The following is a 20757-nucleotide window of genomic DNA, read 5'->3' as shown; positions in this document are numbered from 1 at the left end:
GAGGACTTGATTTTTTTACCTGGAGAGAGTGAGACCCATTTTTCTCTCATGTATTTTACTATGATTTTGTAACACTGTTTCTTTTGGTTTTGGAGTCTGAAACTCCATAGGCATCATCTTGTCGCACAGCACCTTCAGTACAGTGACGCAGGGAAGTCTTTCAGATTTTCCAAAGGTTTAAATACCTTCACTGGGATAAGCTAATGTTTCCCAGAGCAGTAAAGTGAAGAACAAGTTACTTTCTTACCTGGTAACATTCTTTCGATGGGATGTTCCTCCGACGTATTCCACATCTTTGACATTGATTACCACAGCTGTGCTGCGTCAGAAAACATTTTCGGAGTCGGTGTCCTGCGTCGATATGCTCCCTCGAGGACCTCCTCCGACGGCACCAGATGTTATATGTAGGACTCTCAACGCCCGTAGCCTCAGTTGTAGTTTTTTTTCCCCCAAAACGTGTGGCACCAATCTTCTGCCAGCCTTACCACAGAAAGCCATGCGGAAACGGAAGCTGCAATCGCAAAAGAAATTCTGTAGCGGGGCAGGTAGGGAGGGTACGATGTGGAATAACGTCAGAGGAACATCCCATCGAAAGGACGTTACCAGGTAAGAAAGTAACTTGTTCTTCGAGGGGATTGTGTCCTCCGACATATTCCACACCTTTGACAGACTCCCAAAGCAGTACCAACATAAGGAGGTGGGAAAAGAATTTATAAATTTTAGAATGCCCAATCAAATTGCAGAATAGAGGACTGTCTTGCCAAAGGCCAAATCTTGCCCATGGATAGAGTCCAGGGAATAATGTTTCACAAAAGTATGGACAGACTGTAGTGCACTGGAGGCAGCCACAACCCTAGTAGAATGGGCCCGTAAACCCACAGGAGGGTCCTTCCCCGCCAAACGATAACATTCAGAGATCGTCAAAATGATTCATCTAGACAAGGTCTGCTTAGAAACAGCCTGACCTAAACGCCTTCCAGCATAACCAATAAAGCGCTAATCGTCCACTCTGACCCAGGACATCCGTGAGAGATAGAAACTCAAAGCTCTCCTAGGATCCAACCTATGGAGCCTCTCCTCTTCCTTACCAGGATGTGGAGGAGGATAGAATGGCGGAAGAATTACCTTCTGGCTCAGATGGAATTCCGACACAACCTTCGGAAGAAAGGAAGGCCGTACCCTAAGGACAAACCTGTTCTTATGGAACACAGTGAAGGGTGGTTTGGCGGAAAGTGCCTGCAACTCACTCACTCTGCGTGCAGAAGTAACCACACCTAAAAATACAGTGTTAAAGGACAAAAAAGTCTCAATGGACAAGAATGTAAGGGCTCAAACGGAGCTCCCACCAGGAACTTTAAAACCAAATTCAAATACCATCCCGGCATCAGGAAAGGTGACGGTGGAAACACAGGAGTTAGTCCTTTTAGAAACTGAGAAAATAAAGGAATTTTAAAATAAGAACATTCCTCAGATGAGCGCTTAAATATGGACAGCACCGCCAGGTAACCCTTAATGGTACCTACTTGCAGGCCCCTGTGGGCTGAAGAAAGCAAAAAAAGACAAAACCAAAAGGAATGGAACATTGGAAAGGATCCACATTCTGTACCTTGCAACAGTCGCAGAACTTCTTCCAACGGCAACGGTACAGGGATTTCGTTGCAGGCCTTCTGGCCGAAAGCAACACCTCCATCACGTCTTCAGGGAGGTCCCAATCCTTGTATATCAGCCTTTCAGATACCAAGCAGGAAGGCTGAGAGACTTGACCTCTGGATGGAGAACTCGACCACCCTCCCCGTTAGAGCAGATCGCCTCGGTAGGGAAGACAACGTGGAGGGCAGATGGACATGTCTAGAAGGTCCGGGAACCACGCTCTCCTGGCCCATGCCGGAGCAATGAGGATCATACGGGAACAGAACCTTCGCAAAACCTGCGGAATGACGAGGCCTGGAGGGAACGCATACAGCAGTGTGAAGGACCACTCCACTACGAACGCGTCCCCCAAGGCTCCTCTTGGCGAAGAGATCCACTTGTGGGGTTCCCCAAAGGGCGAAGATCTCCAAAAGAACTTCCTGAGCCAGCTTCCACTCGTGAGAGACCGTGCTCTGCCTGCTCAGAGCGTCCGCCACCGCCTTTTCATCTACAGCCAAATGAATTTCAGAGATCGAAATTTCCTGCTGGATGGCCCAGATCCAGAGCTGCATTGCCTCTCTGCACAGTGGGAGTGACCCTGCCCCCCCCCCCTTTTTGTTGAGGTAGTGCATGGCAACTGTATTGTCCGTCATAATCAGGACATTCTTCCCCCGCACAGACGGCAGAAAACCCTTCAGGGCTAGCCTGACAGCCCGCAGCTCTAACAGATTGATGTGGAGTCTGGACTCATGAGCTCCCCAACCCGCGAGGGATGCGTCCGTCATGATCGTCACCTCCAGCCATGGTTGCCAAAACGGAGCCCCTTTGAACAGATTTCCTTCGACGGCCCACCACAGTAGGTCCTGGCGACCGAGGGCGGAATCTGAACGGGGTCCGACATCCTGCCGGAGAATTGCGACCACTGCATCTTGAGTGCCTACTGCAGAGATTTCATCCACAGCCTGGCCTCTGGCACCAGTAGAATGCAGGACGCCATGAGACCGAGCAATCTCAAGAACTCCAACGCCGGGAGTGACTGGGCACGTTGAAATTTGTCCACCATCTGCAGACTGTGGTGAGCCCTCACCTGGGGAGGCAAACACTGCCCCAGGGATGTGTCTAGCACTGCCCCGATGTACTGGAGCCGCTGGGTAGGTGTCACATGAGACTTCTTTAAGCTGAGGGAGAAGTCCAGCTTGTGAAGGGAGTGGCAGGTGACGTACAGATGATCCAAGACTTGCTCGGGAGAGCGCACCCTGATCAATCAATCGTCCCGGTAGGGGTATACGTGAATCCCCCCCCTTTCCTGGGATGCGCTGCCACAACCACCATCAGCTTGGTGAAAACCCTCGGGGCGGAGGTCAATCCGAACGGCAGGATCCGAAACTGAAAATGCGATTTGCCAACCGCGAACCTCAGGTACTTCCTGTGCTTGGGATGAATCGGCACATGAAAGTAAGCATCCTGGAGGTAGAGAGACACCAACCAGTCCTGAAGTTGAAGGGCCTGGAGGACTTGAGAGAGAGTAACTATCTTGAACTTGTCCTTCCTGAGAAGCTTGTTCAAACCACGCTAGTCCATGATGGGTCTCAATCCCCAGTCTTTTTTCGGGATCAAAAAATATGGGGAATACCATCCCGTTTTCCTCTGCACTACAGGCACGAGTTCTATGCAGTTCTATTTTCTCCAGTAGGGATTAGATTTCCTGCGGAAGGGGCAGACCCAGACTCTTCTAAGAGAGCACAAAGAGAGCACAAAGAGAGCACAAAGAGAGCACAAAGAGAGCACAAAGAGAGCACAAAGAGAGCACAAAGAGAGCACAAAGAGAGCACAAAGAGAGCACAAAGAGAGCACAAAGAGAGCTTCCCCGGTGGATTGTTGTGAGGCCTCTGCCGGAAAGAAAGACAGTAGCCGTGGGCTATGATCTCCAGAACCCACACATCTGAAGTAATGGCACGCCATTCTACAAGATGCTGCGCCAGCCTTCCCCCAACCGGTGAACCATGGGACATGGCCTCATGACTGAGCGGAAGCGGCTGCGGCAGTGCCTGAGGGCAAACAGGCAACTGCCTGAGCGGCTTTGGCACCTAGAGTACTCCTAGGTTGGCCCCATTGACTGCCAGCTCACCTCGATCTACCAAAGCAAGAGTAGTATCGAAAGGAACCTCCACTCCATTACTGTCCCCTAGGACGAAAAGGCAGAGGTTGACGTACTGCAACGCTCAACGACTTTGCTGCAGCTTTGGAGGTCTGCAACCTCTCGAGGCCCTCATCAGCCTTGCTGCCACAAAGATGGACACCATCAAAGGGCATGTTGAGAAGCCGGGACTGTACATCAGGAGCAAACCCCGACTTCCGCAACCACGCAAACCTGCGCATCACGGTGCTCATCGCCATGGACCGGCTGACACAGTCTGCCACGTCCAGACCCGACTGAACGGATTCACACCTAGCTTCCTTGCCATCCTAAACAAGGAAGAAAACCACCCCGTTTCTCCCCTTCGGGAATATGTTCAGCCGCCAAAGATACACAATTCCAAAGAGTGTGTGTGAATCTTGCAAGGGCACAAACAGAGTTGGCTGCTTTTAAAGCCATACTCCCAGAAGAAAATGCCTTCTTCGCCCAACCGTCAAAGCCTTTGTCGTCCCTATCAGGAGGGATTGTAGGGTACACCGCCTGCTTTGCTGGGGCCGTAGCCGCCTGTACCACCAAACTCTCCGGAGTGGGGTGCGTGGACAAGTAGCAGAGGTCGCCCGTGGCGGGACAGTAATTTTTTGGTAATTACTTATTTACTGCCGGAAGACTCCGGAGCAGTCCAAGCCGCCCCCACCCTTCTTTGTAAGGCCATATGAAATGGCAACACCGGGTCAGTGAGTGGACCTTGGTCAAGGATATCCATCAGATCATCCTGCAGAAAATCCACAGGTGGAGCAGACCACCCCAGATACTCCGTCACCCTCGACATGAGGCGCCTGTACGAGGAGTCAGCATCTGTACCAGGCTCAGGCCTGCCAAACTCAACCTCCGGGGAAGTATCAAGACCACTTTCGTCATTGTAAAGATTGACGAAGGTCTTCCAATTGGCCGTGACCAGACAACAGGCCATCAGGAACCTCAGGAGGCACCTCTTCCTAAGACCCTTCCACAACCTCTGAAATGTACTCCAAGGGTTGGAACAAGTCCGCTTTGGGAGGAGGAACAGAGTATAGGTCGAGTATACGCCGCACAGACTTGCTGAGCGCCTTCCTAGGAGCTTCCACAGCTCTCCCGAGTACCTCTGGCAAAAATTCCTCATAAGGCTTCGAGGGCGCAGATGGGAGTGGCGTCGACATCGACTGAGGCGCCAACGACTTCGACAGCGGCTTCGAGGCCAGAGCCCCGAGCGCGTCCTTCAACGGCCTTGGCGCTGAGGACTTCCTCGGAGCCGGAGCCTCGAGAAATTCCCTCGACGGACATGGCGCTGATGGTGTCAATGCCTTCTTTTAAGGCCTCACAGGCTCCAATGGTCTCTACGGCGTCGAGGACCGGGACCTGGAGCAGGCACGATGGCAATCCTCCTTGTCCGACTGGGACCTCGAAGGTTCATGGTGATCGTGCCGACCGCCCGAAGGCGTGCGAGCGGTGGCTCTAGAGCATTCCGTGCCTGCTGCTCTCGAAGGCGCGGCCGGAACGGTGCCTGCGACTCAAAAATCGCCATCATCTCCTTGCGGAAGGCGTCCCATTCCGCCGGAGATGAATGCTTGGTGGGAAAAGCAACCCGCCATCTGGCAGAATCGTCAGACGAGGACGGGGAAGGCGACCGATCACAGCGCTTCCGTGCATGCCTCGAAGAGGCTGAGGAATGGCGGGACCCACTCCTGGAACGAGACCCCCTGGACTTACGCTGACGCAGAGAGTCACCCCGCGAATCGTCGGTCGAAAGTCCAGCAGACTGACTTACGGGGTTTGGAAACCCTACCCGCCGACAGCTTCTTCCGCTCCTGCAAAGCCTTCGATGTCAAAGACTGGCATTCGTTGCGGTCATCAGTGGCGTGGCTCTCACCGAGGCACCAAAGGCAGACGTCGTGCAGGTCTGTCAGAGACATCTTGGAACTGCAGTCCTGACACTTCTTGAAGCCCGACTTCGGGATAGCAGAAGACGAAGACATTTTCGTTTAACAACGATATTCGAATAACCGAATCACAAGAGAGAACCGAGGCACGCAGAGATTTCGAAGCGAACACGTTCGCGGAAAAAACAGAACTGAGGCTACGGGCATCGTGCGTCCTACATATAACATCTGTTGACGTCGGCCACCGGAGGAGGTCCTTGAGGGAGCGTATCGACGTAATCGACGCAGGCCGCCTACGCCGAAAAAGTTTTACGAAGCAGCACAGCTGTGGTAATCAATGTCAAAGATGTGGAATACGTCGGAGGATACAATCCCCTCGAAATTGAATTACTTACAATTTTTACTTTCTAGACCGGGCACACACTATCTTACAATAAGGTGCTGGAGGGGTTACTTAGTATTCCCTTTGTCTAGCTTCTCATGTAACATATTTATATTGCCCTTTCCTCGATGAATGGCTGGTGGCAGTGGTTTACTTTTAACTACCGTGGTGTGCATTTACCGCGGGCTGAGTTCGCAGTTGCAGTAAACACCCAAGGGTGCCATTTTTGTCAAAATGGCCGGTCATCTTTTTCGCCATTTCTTTGTGGAAAGGTTCTTCTTGAGATTTACTCTGCGCATTGCATTTGGCAGGATTCACAAGTGAAGCCCGCCTCTGGCTACAGGGTTTCTGGTGGGGGCAGGAAGTGAGGGAGGTGCCCGAAACTCCCTGTGCTTAGTCTCCTAGGAGACCAAAATGCACTCTGTAGTGATTGGCCGGCTGACTGTCCGGCAAGGATAGCCACCCTGCTGGGTGACCGACAGCTAGGCTGGAATGAATGGGAGAAACCTGAATAAAAGGCAAGGCTTTTGGCTTGGAAGGCAGAGTCCACCACTGGACGAAGGAACCGAAGAAGAACTTGAAGAGGACGTCTACTGCAACTCCTGGACCGTTGGTTTGCCTGGTAAAGCCCTGCTGCTGTGCTGAAACTCCAAATTTGTATCGACAGAAGCCCCTGCAAGGACAACTTCTCCCCTTGAGTTGGTGGGACCAATGAACTCCAAAGTAAGCCACCTGGGCATTCGCTCAGAGCAGGTTGCATTTCCACAGAGTTGCTGCTGGAAATCAAAACGCCAGGGAGAGGAACACCAGATTGTGTGCGTTGTTTTTAAGTTGGCCAAGAGCTCCAGGAAGATCTTCCGCCTCCAGGGAAGCAGGACAGACCGTGCCTGAGCCCCCCCCCCCCCCCATCAACAGCGTGCGGGACCTCAGAAGCAAAGAAAGTCCATCTCGACAGCCAGAAACCGCGGTGCTGCTATTTGCAGTAGTCGCGAGGAGCTGAAACACTGAAGCGGTGACTGTGCCACTGCAGTGCAGGAGTCCGCTGAAGTCCTCCCTCTTGTCCCCACGACTGAGGCCCAGGAACGATGAGATCTGCAGAGCTGCACTGGAACAGGAGTCATCTGCTGCACTTTTTCTTCAATACAGAAGGTATTGTAAAGTCTGAGAGAACTTACCTCTCATTGTAGAGTTGTTGGCATTTTCTACTACTCACAAGCCTAAACCGCTTGTGGCCTTATATTGATTCTTCTTTTCTTCAAAAACTTCTAAAACATTTTGCAAAGACTTTCCTTACCTATCAGAAGTGCTTCAGCCCATACAAGACTTTTGCCGATTGACTTTGGCTTAACCTGTTATAATGAATGCCTCTGCTTAGGGGATCCAAAAAGTATTTGCATGCTTAAGAATATTTGTGATCTCTTGTTTGTTCCAATAACCTTTTCCTTTGATCAAGTTCCAAGAGTATTCTAAATGCAACAGTAAGATATTAATGTCACCAGCACCCTAGATACTGAAGTCACCTGAGGGTGTAGGTTGTGACTGTGGGCCACCCCAAAAAGGGTTTTTACTGATTTATAAACTAAGAGTGTGTAGTTTTGGAGTGTATTTGTGCGTTACTTTTATATTGCTCCCTTCTGAAGGCTCACTCTGACTGATAAATAAATTAATAATTTTTTATTCAAGAAACCTTGTGTGTAGGTGTTTATTTGAATACTTGTCACTGTGAATCTCTTTAACTCCCCTGCAGCTCACACTGACCCCTCTTGAGATAAGCCTGGCTGCTCAACACACTACCAACCTGTGTAGTACAAGCTTATAACAAAGGTTGGGTTCCTATTGCCAGGAGGTCAGGGTTGTTGTAGTGCACCCAAAGGGTATTACATAAAACTTTGCTTAACAGATAGTTCTATGAAATCTTACTTCATGTGGACGTTAGGAAACCTCCCCTAACAAGTACAGTGGTTGTTTGCAGCAGAATAAAACATAACCTTAACAAGCCTACTTAAACATACACAGATTAAAACATCTGCACAAACCTGTTTTGTTTCACGGTTCCAGTGTGTCCAAAACTTCATTTCGGCTTTGTCAATTTCTCTACTTGGCACCTGCAAATGAAAAAGCATGGAGGCATATTTAGCAAAACAGGAAATCATGTACACCAATGAAAAATAGCCATAAATAAAAAGGAAAGGCACTACAAACATCTTCCGACTAAGGCTGGGATGGTTTTCTTTAATAAAAAAAAAAAAGATGATCAAATAAAAATCAGAATTTGCATGATTAATCTTGTTAGGCAAATACACATTTAAATGTTATACAATGTTACATTTCTTGTAGAGCGCAAGACTATCAATGTTCATGTCTTAGCACTACTTGCTTTGGGTCTTCGTGCCCATAATTGTGTGCAGTTTTTAGTAGTCACCCAAGCTCAGCGCCTTCCTTTAATCAAATCTGGATGGTCTCCAGATAGAGTCACCCAAGATATGATTGGACATTCAAGTAGGGATTTGGCTCCATTACAAGACCTCTACAAATGAGCTTCTACTATTGCCAATACATTTGGCAAGAATGACACTGAATGTACATATATGTCCTTTGAGGTACACTTCAGAGATCTGTGGCCACAGACTCCCACTGAATTAGCTGTGAAATTGTGCTTGAAGAAGGGGTGAAATGAAGAAGGGGTGAAACGCACATGGGGCTGTTGGGGAAGGGGCACAGGATGGTCAGATTAAAAAGTCAGAGCCATTTCCCTTGTCCAGGATTCCCTCCCACAAAACATCTGATCTTTGACACTGCAGTCCACAAAGATAGAGCAGGCGACTTAAATGCCCCAGTTGACATTTCTCCCTGACCTTTCTTCACGAATACCCAGTGCAAGAATGTTTAGACCCTGCATTTTTAAAGAAATATAATCTTTACATGAGAAAAAAGACAAGAGAATGAACGCTACACTTATAAGTCAAAAATCAAATAAATGCAACAATGAATTTAACAGGTAAAGATAATTAACTTCAAGAAGTCAGCAAAAAGTCATTGCTATGAGGGGAAATTTAATTGGAGGCGAATAAAATTCTTTTCCGAACTAGGCCAGAAAAGAGTTTTCAGAGAGACTAATGGCAACCAGTTGTGTGGGTATGGCAGGTTTTTGCGAAAATGTACAAAGGAGGTAGTTCAGGGGTTTCTATGGCGGTTATGCTATAGAAGATCATTTGTGATGAAGAGGAGACCATCCAGATGACATACATTATTCGCAATAATCATATTTATGGTGCTTGTATCTGCTTAGAGTCACATGCTGTGCATACACAGTCTGACAATTTTTTTCAAAGCTCGAAAACTGTACATGTTTGTAACACTATCCCTATCGTGACGTGTGGTGTTCCCATGACCCCTCATGCATCGAAGACCCCAGTTGTTTCTGTTCTGCCATGAGGGAACCGGAAGAGAATGCGCGAGTACAGAAATAAAGAAGCCGTAAGACGTCTATGTTCCTTTAACTCCAAGAAGGGAGGGCGCATGTTAGGGAGAAGAACAAGTTACTTCTTACCTTGTAACGTTCTTTCGACGGGATGTTCCTCCGACGTATTCCTCATATTAGATATCTCCCTTCCAGCTCTGCTGGCCTCGGAAAATGTTTTCTCTCTAGAGGGCGCTGCGCGTCGACGTCCTCCGAGTCGATGTCCCTCGACAGCCGCCGTATCGACGTCATCCTGCCTATAAAGGCCGCACGCAGCGTCCGTTGCTCAGTTCCGTTTTGTAGCCCACAATAATACTTTCTGGACTAAACTAATCACCCTGAAGGAGCGTAAGCTGCAACAACAAGGGAAGTAGAACTGCGGGGATGGATGGGAGGGTCGATGAGGAATACGTCGGAGGAACATCCCGTCGAAAGAACGTTACAAGGTAAGAAGTAACTTGTTCTTCGAAGGGATTGTGTCCTCCGACGTATTCCTCATCTTAGATAGGCTCCCATAGCAGTATTCTATTATCGGAGGAGGGAGTACTGACTTCACGCTGTCTTCTATTGATGAATAGAATGCAGTACAGCCCTTCCAAACCTAGTCTCTTAACTGGAGGAGGAATCCAAATTGTAAAAACGTGTAAAGGTATGGACAGACGACCATGTAGCGGCCGCACATATGTCTTTAACCGGCACGCCTCTTTTGAGGGCCGATGAAGCTGCAATACCTCTGGTCGAAGGAGCCCTAAGGTTTTGAGGGGGCTCTTTCCCTGCCAGTTTATAACATTCCAGAATGGCTAGAATGATCCATCTGGAAATGGTCTGCTTAGTTATTGGTAACCCCAGCTTGTGACCTGCGTAACCTACAAACAGCTGGTCTGCCTGTCTTATCCTGGCTAGTCTACTGATGTAAAAACTTAAAGCCCTCCTAGGGTCCAGCCTGTGTAACCTCTCTTCCTCTTTCCCCGGGTGAGGAGGAGGATAGAAAGATGGTAGGGTAATCTTCTGAGTGATATGGAATTCAGAAACCACCTTTGGGAGGAAATTAGGCTTCACTTGCAGGACAACTTTGTCTTTGTGAAATATTGTGTGAGGGGGTTTACAAGAAAGAGCTTGTAATTCGCTCACCCTTCTAGCAGATGTAAGTGCTATTAATAAAACAGTTTTAAGGGTAAGGAATCTTAACGAACAAGAATGGAGAGGTTCGAAAGGTGTACCCATCAGGAAAGTAAGTACTAAGTTTAAATCCCATAGGGGAACTTGGAATGGTCTTGGGGGATAAACATTGGTTAACCCCTTTAGAAACTGTATTACCAAGGGTAATTTGAAATAGGATGGTTCTTCCGCAGTACGCTTAAAGATGGATAGCGCTGCGAGATAGCCCTTAATGGTGCCAACTTGAAGGCCTGAATTTGCCAAATATAGTAGGAAGGACAAAACCATTGGTGTACCACATGAAAAAGGGTCGATATTCTGTTCTCTACACCAGCTGCAAAATCTGTTCCAATGGCAGCGGTATAAAGACTTTGTTGCTGGCCTCCTTGCCGAAAGCAACACCTCCATAACATCATCAGGGAGGTCCCAATCCTTGTACCTCAGCCTTTCAGAAGCCAAGCGTGAAGGTTGAGGGTTTTGATGTCTGGATGGAGAACCTGACCTCCCTTCTGTGAAAGTAGGTTCTCTCTGAGTGGAAGTCGAATTGGAGGGCAGATGGACAAGTCTAGAAGGTCCGGGTACCACGTTCTCCTGGCCCAATCCGGGGCAATTAGGATCATGGTTCGCGGGAATCTTCTCAACCTCCTGATCATTTGAGGAATGACAGGGACCGATGGGAACGCGTACAGAAGCGGAAACTCCCAGTCCACTATGAACGCGCCTCCCAGAGCTCCTCTCGGGGAAAATTCCCTTGAGCAGAACAGGTCGCATTTCCTGTTTAGGCTGGTGGCGAACAGATCTACCTGAGGGGTTCCCCAAAGGGCGAAGATCTCTTGAAGGACTTCCTGAGCTAGCTCCCACTCGTGGGAGACTGTGTTCTGCCTGCTCAGAGCGTCCGCTGTCAAGTTCTTCTCTCCGGCTAGGTGAACTGCCGATAGAGAGATTCCTTCTTGGATTGCCCAAAGCCAGTGCTGCATCGCCTCTCTGCACAGGGGTAGTGATCCTACGCCTCCTCTTTTGTTGAGGTAATGCATGGCCACCGTGTTGTCCGTCATTATCAGGACGTTCTTTCCTTGTACAGCTGGCAGGAACGCCTTCAGCGCAAGTCTGATGGCTCTCAGCTCTAACAGGTTGATATGTAGTCTGGACTCCGATGGAGACCAACGACCGCTGATGGTCAAGTCGTTGGCTCCCCACCCCGTGAGTGAGGCATCCGTGACTACTGTTATCTCCGGCCAGGGTTGCCAAAACTGTTCTCCTTTCAGAATGTTCTCCTGACAGGCCCACCACTGAAGGTCTCGAGCCACCCTGCCGGGAACCTGAATATCTGTCATTCTCCCTGAGAATTGTGACCACTGAGTCCTCAGTGCCCACTGGAGGGATCTCATTCTCAGGCGAGCCTCTGGCACTAGGAAAATGCAGGATGCCATAAGGCCTAGCAACCTCAAAAAGTCGAAGGCTGGGAGACGTTGGGCATGTTGGAACTTGGTAACCATCTGTAGAATATCTTGAGCCCTCACCTCTGGTGGCGAGGCTTTTCCCAGGGAAGTGTCCAGGATCGCTCCTATGAACTGGAGTCTCTGCGATGGTATCATTTGTGACTTCTTTAAATTGAGGGAGAAGCCCAGTCTGTGAAGGAAGTGGCACACGTGATTTAGCTGGATCTGAGCTTGTTCCGGAGAAACAGCCCTGATCAACCAATCGTCCAGGTAGCGGTAGACGTGAATCCCTTCCCTCCTTAGACTTGCAGCCACTACCGACATTAACTTGGTGAAGACCCTCGGGCGGAGGTCAGCCCAAATGGCAGCACTCGAAATTGATAGGGAGAGTTGCCAATTGCGAACCTCAGGTATTTCCTGTGTTTGAGATGGATAGGCACATGGAAATAAGCGTCCTGAAGGTCCAGAGATACCAACCAGTCCTGGAACTGAAGGGCCTGGAGGATCTGAGAAAGAGTGACCATCTTGAATTTGTCTTTTCTGAGGAATTTGTTCAATTCTCGTAAGTCCAAGATGGGTCTCAGTCCTCCGTCTTTCTTTGGAATGAGAAAGTAAGGGGAGTACCAGCCCTTGTTCCTCTCCGCTACAGGTACTGGTCTTATGGCACCTTTCTCTAGCAGGTCCAAAATTTCCTGCAAGAGGAGCGGATCTGGAGCTTTCTGAGAGCTGATCCCCGGTGGATGACTGAGGTATACGTAGGAAAGGCAGGCAGTAACCTTGGGCAACTGTTTCCAATGCCCAAGCATCTGACGTGATAGCCTGCCATACCGCCAGATGTTGAGTCAAATTGCCTCCTACAGGTGTCCTGTGAGGGAAGTCCTCAGAGTGGTTTTGGGGCAGCTGATGCAGATGGTAAAGAGGCACCTGCTGTTGCTGCGGCTTTTGAATATCTACCCCGTCCACCTCGGGTAGTTCTTCTTTGTCCCCTTTGAGCCGGTCGTCCTCTACCTCTTCCGAATGCGGAGTAGAAGCGAAAAGACTTGCCCCTCGCAGAGGTTCCTGTGGGACGAAAAGGAGTCTGACGGATTGCAGCTCCTAGGGATTTTGCTGCTGCTTTTGAAGTTTGCAGTTTCTCTAAACTGTCATCCGCCTTTTTCCCGAACAAAGAAGAGCCATCGAATGGCATGTTCAAGAGCCTGGCTTGCACATCTGGGGCAAAACCAGACTCTCAACCAAGCGAATCTCCTGGTTGATGTACTTGCCGCCATTGCTCTGCTGATACTGTCAGCCGAATCAATGCCCGTCTGGAGGGATTCGCACATAGCGTCTTTACCGTCCTGTATAATATTCAGGAACGCATCCCTTTCTTCTCCCTCCGGGATGCAGTCAGCCGCTGTAGAAGCACACTCCCAAAGTGTATGGCTGAACCTAGCAAGGGTGCAAATAGCATTAACAGATTTTAACGCCATGCTACATGCTGAAAAGACTTTCTTTGCCATAGCATCATATTTTTTATCGTCCCTGTCCTGTGGGACGGTAGGATAAGCCGTCTTGACATCGGTAGAGGATGCTGCCTGTACCACCAGACTTTCTGGGGATGGGTGTTTAGACAAAAACTCCGGGTCTGTAGAAGATACCCTGTACTTTGTAGACAGTTTTTTATTTACTGCTGGTACTACATCTGGGGTTTCCCAGTTTGTCATGATCTTCCTCTGAAGAGCTTTATGAAAAGGCACCACAGGATCCTCCTGTGGGCCTTTGTCAAGAATATCCGTGAGGTCATCTTGTTGGAAAGATTGTGAAGGTGCAGACCACCCCATGAACTCTGTGATCCTGGCCATTAAGGCTCTATAGGGGGTTTCAGCATGCTCCCCCGGGTCTGGCCTAGCAAACTCCACCTCAGGGGAAGTGTCTAACCCACTTGCCTCATGTAAGGAATCATGAAGATCCTTTAACCTGCGTTCTTCGGAGGAAAATTCCTCTCTAATTGGGGTTACAGGTCCCTGCAACTCAAATGTGTCTTCCTGTTCAGACAATTCACCCTCTTCCAAAATTGAGGACATAGTTCTCAATTTTTCTGAACTCATAAAGGGAGTAAATCCCATTTCCAAGGCAGAGGGTGCCGAACTTGTCATTATCGACCTCGAAAACGTTGATGTCGACGGCTTCAAGCGTGGCGTCGAAAACAAAGGCGGAGGCCTCGAAGACCTCGACAGAATTGGTATTCTACTCGACAATCTCGAAGCCATCGACGTCGAGGACCTGGGGATAGTCACTGGGTGTGTCGTAACCGTGACTTTTCTTGGCGTCGACGCCGGTGTCGAAGCTGGCGTCGAGTCGACAGACCCGTGTGTCGAAGGTCCCTTCGACAACGGCGTCGAAGACATCGACCTCGGCGTCGATGGAACCCTCGTCGACGGCGTCGACGGAACCTTCGAGGAAGGTTTGGAGGTCATAGTCCTACTCGAGGGTTCGAGACGCGCTCGAGAGGTTTCCTTCGCCGGGTACTGCGACTTGCGGCGTTTTTGACCTTCGGGTCTTTCGACCAGAGCATCGCTCTCGGCAGTCTTCGAGGGGGTCGAGGCCGCTTTCTCGAAGACGCTCATCATATTTTTGCGGAATTCCTCCCATTCAGCCCGGGAACTATGTTTCGTGGGGCAAGGGATTCTTTTTGGCGAAACAGAGGAAGAGGAAGACGGAGAAGGGGATCTTCGACATCTCCTCTTCGAGTGCTTCGATTTCGAGGAGTGATGAGACCCACTCCGAGACCTGGAGCGCGAATGGTGACGAGGAGACGAGTCTCAAATTCGTCGACGAAGAAGAAGCTTTAAAAGTCTTAGCTTTCTCCAGCTTCCCCCTACGCTCCTTCAGGGCCTTAGCTGTCATGGACATACAGTCCTCGCATTCCGAACAATGGTGTTCAGCTCCCAAACACCACAGACAAACTCTGTGAGGGTCAGTCAACGACATCTTTTTCCTACAATCTCGGCATTTTTTGAAGCCGGATCGAGGAGTTGTCGGTTCCGACGAGGAAGCCATCGAGTACGGATCGAATGACTCGAGGTAAATAGGATTAATCTGACTAAGAACTGAGCAACGGTATTCCGAGGCACTGAGTAAGCGCGGAAAAACGGAACTGAGCAACGGACGCTGCGTGCGGCCTTTATAGGCAGGATGACGTCGATACGGCGGCTGTCGAGGGACATCGACTCGGAGGACGTCGACGCGCAGCGCCCTCTAGAGAGAAACATTTTTCCGAGGCCAGCAGAGCTGGAAGGAGATATCTAAGATGAGGAATACGTCGGAGGACACAATCCCTTCGAATTCTACTTTCTTTGCTAATTCCCTTCAACCGTAGAGACCCCCAGCTCTTTTGCTGGACTGAAGGACTTCTTAATTTTAACCATGGAGTGAGTGAGGCCTTTTTCTCACTCTCTCATGTGTTTTGACCTGACTTGAATGATGGGTTTCCTCTGTTTTTGGAGTCTGACAAACTCCATAGGCATCTACTTTTTGAATGGTGACACACTGCACCTTCAACACAGTGTCAAAGAGCAAACTTGTAATACCTTTTCTTGTGTGAACCACTGTTCCCAAGAATAGTAAAGTGAAATGGACTTTACTTACCTTTTCTCTTTGTAGGTCCAGGACACACCATCTTATGTGGAGTGCTAGGGTGTTACCTAGTAGCCCCTAGTTCTACATTCTCATGTAAAAGGTTTATGTTACCCTCACTACTTTAAATGGCTGGTGGCAGTGGTTTTATTTTCCTATCATTGTGCTTTTATGATATGGCATTTATAACGTGCCTATACACAAGTGTTTCTACCGCAGGCTGAACCCTCAGCTACTGTAAAGCACCCATGGGTGACCATTTCGTCAAAATGGCCCCGGTGTTCTTTTTTTCACCATTTTATGGTTGTGAGGCCTTTCTTGGGTTTTACTCTGAGTTGAACCAGGTTTGAGCAATTCTTTTGGTTTTGCCTTGGCGGGCTTCAGCCCTGGTCAGCTCTGCCTTCAGTCCCAAAACCCTCGACTTTTAAGCAGGTTTCTCCCATTCATGCACAGCCTAGGCTGTCAGTGACACAGCAGGGTGGCTGTCCTGAAAGACAGCTAGCCAGCCTGTTAGGGAGAATTTTCATAAATGTGCCAATTCCTCCCACCTTAGAGCCCTCCAGCTCTTTTGCTAAACTTTGGGACTTTGAACTTTTTAATTCAATGTGTTTTCTGTGTTTGTTTCTTTGTGATTATGGAGTTTAAACCACTTCATAGGCATCATCTTTTCTTTTGTGTCACACAGCACTCTCTGCTGCACAGCACAAATGAAGCCTTTCAGGCTGTCCCAAGGTTTAGATACCTTCTCTGGGATAAACTACTGTTTCCCAGAGTAAGTAAAGTGAAATTGACTACTATTTTTTTTTTAATTCCTAGACCCAACACACCCTACCTTACAATAGAGTGCTGGAGGGTTACTTCGTAGCCCCTATGTCTAGATACTCATGTAGCAGTCAAATGCTACCCTTTCCTCTCAGAATGGCTGGTGGCAGTGGTTTTACAACCAACTACCATGATTTTTCCCGACCGCGAACTATTCGCAGCTCCGGTAACATTAAATCGCGGGAGCCATTTTTTTCAAGATGGTGTCTGAGCCGCTTTTGTTTAAACAGGTCCCGGTCTTTTTTTCACCATTTCTTTTTGGAAAGGTCCTTCTAGGGTCTGTCTCTGCGCGCCAAACCAGGTTTGGCACATTTGTTCCTTTGCCTTTGGCGGGCTTCAGGAGTGAAGACCGCCTCTTGCGCCCGAGTGTCTGGGGTGGGCAGGAAGTGAGGGAGGTGCCCGAAACGAGGAGACCCAAATGGACGCAGGGGTGATTGGCTGGCTGACTGTCCGGCAAGGACAGCCACCCTGCTGGGTGAGTGGCAGCTAGGCTGAAATGAATGGGAGAGAACGGAATAAAAGGCAAGTCTCTTGGCTTGGAAGGCAGAGTCGACCACTGGAACGAAAGAACCGAAGACGAGCTTGAAGAGGACGGCTGCTGCAACTCCTGGACCGTTGGTTTGGCCGGTGAAGCCCTGCTGCAGGCCCGAATCACCAAGTTCACCTCGACTGAGAAGCCCCTTCAAGGAAGACTTCTCCCTTTGAGTTGGTGGGACCAATCAACTCAACAGTAAGCCACCTGGATGCCAATCTCAGGAAGTTTCGGGCACCTCCCTCACTTCCTGCCTACCCCAGACTCCCTGGAGCCAGAGGCGGGCTTCACTTGTGAATCCCGCCAAAGACAAAATGAACAAAGAGACCAAACCTGGTTTGGCGCGCAGAGTAACCTCAAGAAGGACCTTTCCACAAAGAAATGGCGAAAAAAGAAGACCGGGGCCATTTTGACAAAAATGGCACCCTTGGGTGCTTTACTGCAGCTGCGAACACAGCCCATGGTAAATGCACATGGTAGTCAAAATTAAACCACTTCCGCCAGCCATTCATTGAGAAAAGGGTAACATATAAATGTTACATGAGAAGCTGGACAAAGGGGATACTAGGTAACCCCTCCAGCACCCTATTGTAAGATAATATGTGCTGGGTCTTGTGGGATATATTGACCCACTCAACAGTATTTCACCACATCACCCAGCTGCATTTGCGCAAGAAAGAGCAACCTGGCTGCGCTGGCTCCTATGCGCACCAGGACCTCAAAACTGCATTTTGGCAGCAACAAAAAGATGGCTGCACTGTCCTGCCAAGCACAATTCAGGCAGAATGGAACAAGGGGAAACACTGCAGGAGTGTGCCAGTATGTTCTGAAACAAATGGAATGAAGTGAAAAGACAGTACTGCTTTGCGGAAAACCCAAAATTCCTCTTCAAAATGGAACATTTTCACCCATTAAAAATGCTGCTTTGACGCTAATACCATCTGTTCATTCTGAAACCACTGTGATAAAAAAGGCCTGATCATGCCCCCGATATTTCACTGTGCTTTGCCAAAACCAGGCACAAATCCTGAGTGACAGGCCCAGTCAAACCAACTCCGAGAGAAATCAATAAGCAACTTCACTTTCACCCGCACAGGAACACTCATTTCTTTCCAAAAGTATCCAAGCTCAGCAGTTCAAAGAGACTAACTCTCTGAGCCAGGTCAGTGTCAATGTATCTATGCTTCAGATAAAACTCCTGCATTCAAGGAAATGACTCTGCAAAGCAATATTGGGACGGCAGATGGGGCTGCCAACCCGAATTTAAAGAAAGAAATGCTAGCAGTTTTCAACATGTATAAAAATGGGCTTTTGCAAAACTGAAGGAGGAAAATGACCATTTAAATAGTACACTGCGGAATGAAAGCCTGTCTTATTTGGCAATGTGAAGAGGTTTTGTTGCTGGTAAAAGTACAGCCATGAGCTATATTCCTTAGGTTTGTTTAATTCAGGACTCAAAAATCGGGAGATTAAGATTTTGAACCAACTGGGCTAAATATGCAAGCTAAAAAGAAACCAGTTATTCCAGATGGCATGCTGAAACTTCCCCCAAGGGGAAGGGGACTATCATAAAAACTCTCAGTAGAGAATAATAGCCCCAGGTAATTACAGGGTGGGGAAGAATCTGGTCTCTGCTGAGCTCACTGATGAGATTTCTGGGACAAGGAGATGTGAACAGAATGTCGCATGTGATTGTGATTTCTGCAAGGAGCTCCCAGGAAGACCTACATGGCGACCATGCTGTTCAGGGTGTTTGCTTGCCAGCTAAAATCATATATGGCTTACAAAGGATTGCCATTTGGTGATAAGGACTATGTATGAATAAAAATGTAAAGACTTATCTATGCAGCAGGACTTTGGAAAAATGTAAATATTTCACTGTTTAGAAGTAATTTTATGGCCTTTCTTTTAAGACATCATAGGTTTCATTGCTGCATAGGGAACAGAAGTAACAAAATATTGCAGATTACCAGAAAAGTATACATGTCCCAAATGCAATTTGTTATATTTGCGTACCTTATGATCAACCCCACATATGTATAAAGTTATGGAATTTTAGGCCAAACTTTTCACGCTTAAAATGATCAAAAAGTAGTAACCGCCCAAACTAATGTCTCAAAGATTGCAGGATTGGACGGCTGTCCTCGACATAAAATATGTGACCTGATTATGCAATTTATTAAAAGGTACCACCATTGTACACAAGTGTAAAAACTGATATGACAAATTTTTGGCAAAAAGGTCTGTGGGAAGTCTTTCCATCATAAAATACAACCTCAAACTGGGTACAACCCAGGGGAGGCAACCAACATTGATTGTCAAATCCAGTTGTCTAAAGGCGTGCTTAGCTAAGCCGGCCCAGCAATGTAGTCAATGATGTCACTATGCTCTATATAAAGGGTCCCTGACAGGACTCCACACACAGCGTCTCTTCCCGATTTCCTGCGCTGCGTCCTGTTCCCGATTCCTTCATCTTGCACTCATCCCCATTCCAGATCCAACTACCAGGCCAAGCATTGCTGACCCCTCCAGCAAGGCCTCAATTCTAAACCCCAATACCCAAAGGGAAAAGCAGTGATATTTTTGTGGGAAGCCTCCTGATACCAGCCTGGCTTGCGCCCCACCAATTGCTACCCAATAACTGCATCCAGAGGTACCTGTGCCATCCTGTGACCAGAACTATCATTTGGTATCCAGTCCCTGCCCAGCTGATCCTGTGCCGCTGATTTGTCCGGCTGTCCTTTGTTAGACCAGATACGTGTGGTGACCAGAATGCTGACGGGCCAAAAATCCTAAACTAAAGTTGACTGAGTATCAATAGAAAACCATAGAAATCCATAGTATACCTTGCCTTGACCTTAGTCCCCCCTCTCTAAGCCATCCTATTCTGACCCCGATATCCTGTTAAAATTGTCGGCATTATCTGTGAAACCCTGCCTTTGATTCCTAGTGTTGGCGGCGATTTTCTCTACATTTTGGTTTTGCATAGAACATAAGCCATTAGCGATTTTGATTAAATGAATTTTCCCTGAAGGAAACTGGGTACACAACGTGAAGGGTTACAACTGCAGTGTAACTTTAGAGATTCATGGGTGGCATTCCTCTTTTTCCTAGCCATTAAATCTAGTTTAAGTAAAATTTGCAATCCATTTAAAGCTGCTTTTCTGTTTTTCACTGCCCGATTTTGCCCAAAAAAAACACCTCATTCTATCTTGCCTATCTCATTCAGTTTAACAGCTAGAGATGTAATTTCACAACTACAATATACTTGTGATATATATCTATCTCCTTGCAATATTTCACCTGTTTTTCAAAGAAACTGTTTTAGTAAATTTACACGGAAAACAGAAATATTTGTAAAGTTTCCAACATGTCATTTTGATTGCAAACCGTTTTAAATATTGCACTCATTTTTTTAACTTTAGCTCCTGCTAATCCATTGCTCATGATTGTTTATACTTTTACATTGTTGCTTTAGTGAAGAATTGTGTCGGCTTGAAGGTTTTTACACACTCATTTGATTCATCCATGTCCGAGTGTCAATTCAACACATTGCAAGGGGTTTGAAATCAGTTTCTCTCTCTTATTTGGGGCGGGAAGGTCGGATTTTAATTCCGTTTTCAGCTTCTTATTCCCGATTACCTGCCGTTTCTTCATATCCATTCAG

The 20757-nt window shown here is 48.0% G+C and overlaps 1 protein-coding gene across 3 annotated transcripts in view; it reads right to left on the bottom strand.

Annotated features, from left to right (window-relative positions):
- Positions 1–20757, bottom strand: part of SF3A2 (splicing factor 3a subunit 2) — a 432784-nt gene that overhangs the window by 78709 nt on the left and 333318 nt on the right. For all 3 annotated transcript variants that reach the window (XM_069649520.1, XM_069649521.1, XM_069649519.1), the window contains exon 8: positions 8101–8169. In XM_069649520.1, coding sequence (XP_069505621.1) covers positions 8101–8169 — 69 coding nt within the window. The remainder of the gene's footprint in view (positions 1–8100; positions 8170–20757) is intronic.

The sequence above is a fragment of the Ambystoma mexicanum genome, chromosome 1p (assembly GCF_040938575.1).
Source record: "Ambystoma mexicanum isolate Mex_15411 chromosome 1p, UKY_AmexF1_1, whole genome shotgun sequence".
Classification (NCBI taxonomy): Eukaryota; Metazoa; Chordata; class Amphibia; order Caudata; family Ambystomatidae; genus Ambystoma; species Ambystoma mexicanum.
The sequence above is the reverse complement of the archived record's forward strand: the minus strand, read 5'-3'. Positions and strand labels throughout refer to the sequence as shown.